Consider the following 2,295-nt stretch of genomic DNA (forward strand, 5'->3'; position numbering starts at 1 on the left):
GTCCGAACTCAAGTGAAGCAGCATTCCTTTTTGTTTCACCAACATAGACTACGTTTAAAACATCATGAGGAAGGTCCAAAACATGGATTACAAAAGGTCCAGAAACGACATAATTGCTTTGAAGGGCGGCCATTTCTGCAAAGTTCAAAAATAGACTCCCCTGTCAGAGATGTCAAGAAAATGTGCCCTGATCAGCTGGTGCGCCTCTGTGCGCCCCTTGCCCACTTCAACACCCTCCAAAGCCAAAGGGCCCCATTTTAAGCCCTCAGCGAGAATATATATATACATATATATATATATATGTGTGTATGTATATATATATATATATATATATGTATGTATTGCAGTGTTTTGTTTTGCATGGGCTCATCCGCAGGTTCACATAGAAAAAGTGGAAAGTGACAGTACTGTATTAGGTCCTACCACGTTCTGCCGTACAGGAGGTTTGAGCTGACCATGTTACTGGTGTAATCTACAGCAGATGTGTCTATCTGTGCCATGTTCAGCTGGCTGTGCAGCGAGGGAGGGCTGGGCGACATCTCTTCCAGCTCCAAAGTGTTCACCTGCTGCTGGCTTTGATGCTGGCTGAGGCTGTTGGTGGAGGATGCGAGCACGACTCCAGCTCCGCTCTGTTGTTGGCTTTGCTGTTGGTTCTGTTGTACCTGCTGCTGGTTCGGCGTTGGCGTATTTGAGCCGTTCTGGCACGGTTTACCGTCCTTCACCAGAACAGGCACCGCTACGCGCCTGGGGGACTGCGCCTGCTGTTGGCACAGAGAACCGTCCTGTTGCTGCATCTGTTGCGCTGCCTTGTCCTTGGCCTGGCGCTTCATCTTGTACCGGTGGTTCTGAAACCAGATCTTCACCTGAGTCGGCGTCAGGTGTATCATACTGGCCAGGTGCTCCCTTTCAGGCGCAGACAGGTATTTCTGTTGCTTAAACCTCCTCTCGAGCTCGTAGACCTGAGCCTGTGAGAACAGGACGCGCCGTTTCCTCCTGGGCGCAGCGTGGAGAGCCGGCATGGCTTTGGTGGCGTCCGCCATTCCTGTGAGACTCCCCATGCCGGTCATGTTCATACCTGTGGAAGGTCCCATGAATCTAGAAACTTAAAAATATACATACATATACATGCGTTCAATAAACAGAAGAGGAGAACACTATTTCGCCTGAAGTAGTCTTTATTGATTATTGGCTGAAGTTGGAAAATATAAACAAACAAAAACATATAATTATAATAATAATAATAATAATAATAATAATAATAATAATAATAATAATAATAATAATAATAATAATAATAATAATAAATTATCAAATTATTGCTTTAAAATTGTTTCTTATTCCAAAATTTTAAAAAAGTCGAGTCAGACTGAGCCAAAGAATGATCTCCTTTTCGGTTTTCATCAGCATAAACAGTCATTTAAAATAAGATATTTTGTAAAATAGCGGACAATATATATCATTTTTAAATTAACATATAAAAAACAAACAAAAAGAAACTACAGGTTAGTCGTGTGCGTTTTTAACGGTCACTCTCAAAATTCATTTGTGGTTTTACGAAGATTAAAAAAAGTGTGAAAAGTGTTGATAAAAGGAGAATCGAACTTACTTGTGGAGTATCTTGGATCAGGGTTGGCGCTGTACCACCCTGTTGCTGCTGCACTATTCCGCATGCTTTCCTGGTACGACGGAAGATCTCCCATGTTGCCAATGCTTCCATTGCAGTATCCTCCCATTGCGCTGTGGGAGAACTGGGAGACGCTGTGCGGCATGTGGTAAGTGGTGGCCACCGTGGCGTTATGGCCCATGGAGTGCTGTTGCATGCCGGTCTGAGACACCTGAGGCTGTCGGTAGGCTCCCAGTGGAGAGGTTAGGTTCCCTGCGCCGTCCATGCCACTAAACTTCTTGTAGGTCTCCTCGATTGGACTCAAAATATCTGTCACTGAAAAAGGCGTTGTGTGCTTTGGGCTCAACGACATGATTCAGAAAGCAGGTAGATTTTTGTGTTTGAGCAGATCAACCGTGTTGTTGTATCGGCTCTCTCCTTGGTGGATGTCTACGTAAGAGAGTGCTTGTAGTGCGCCTGAGATCCTATTGATCGCCTTAGAGAAGGAGGCGAGCCCAGGGCGCTCTTAGCCCGGGTTTATTGGAGCCAGGAGCCAGGTTTACGACAAACACAGGGGGCGGAGCAAAACTCCTAAACCAGCAAACAATAGTCATTGACATTTTAGGGAAATAATTCATGAAAACACACTTTGCTTTGTATTAACTTGTATACGTGAATAAAACTACGACACA

The 2,295-nt window shown here is 44.5% G+C and overlaps 1 protein-coding gene across 1 annotated transcript; it reads right to left on the minus strand.

Annotated features, from left to right (window-relative positions):
- Positions 1-419: 419 nt before the first annotated feature.
- On the minus strand, positions 420-1,976 carry nkx2.4a (NK2 homeobox 4a; the record flags this gene model as incomplete). The annotated part of the gene is made up of 2 exons (XM_082517000.1): positions 420-1,075; positions 1,607-1,976. 2 exons carry the CDS (start codon positions 1,974-1,976, stop codon positions 420-422), a joined length of 1,026 nt encoding a protein of 341 aa, XP_082373126.1.
- Positions 1,977-2,295: the final 319 nt, after the last annotated feature.

The sequence above is a fragment of the Aulonocara stuartgranti genome (assembly GCF_965226115.1).
Source record: "Aulonocara stuartgranti genome assembly, chromosome: 19".
NCBI classification, from domain to species: Eukaryota; Metazoa; Chordata; class Actinopteri; order Cichliformes; family Cichlidae; genus Aulonocara; species Aulonocara stuartgranti.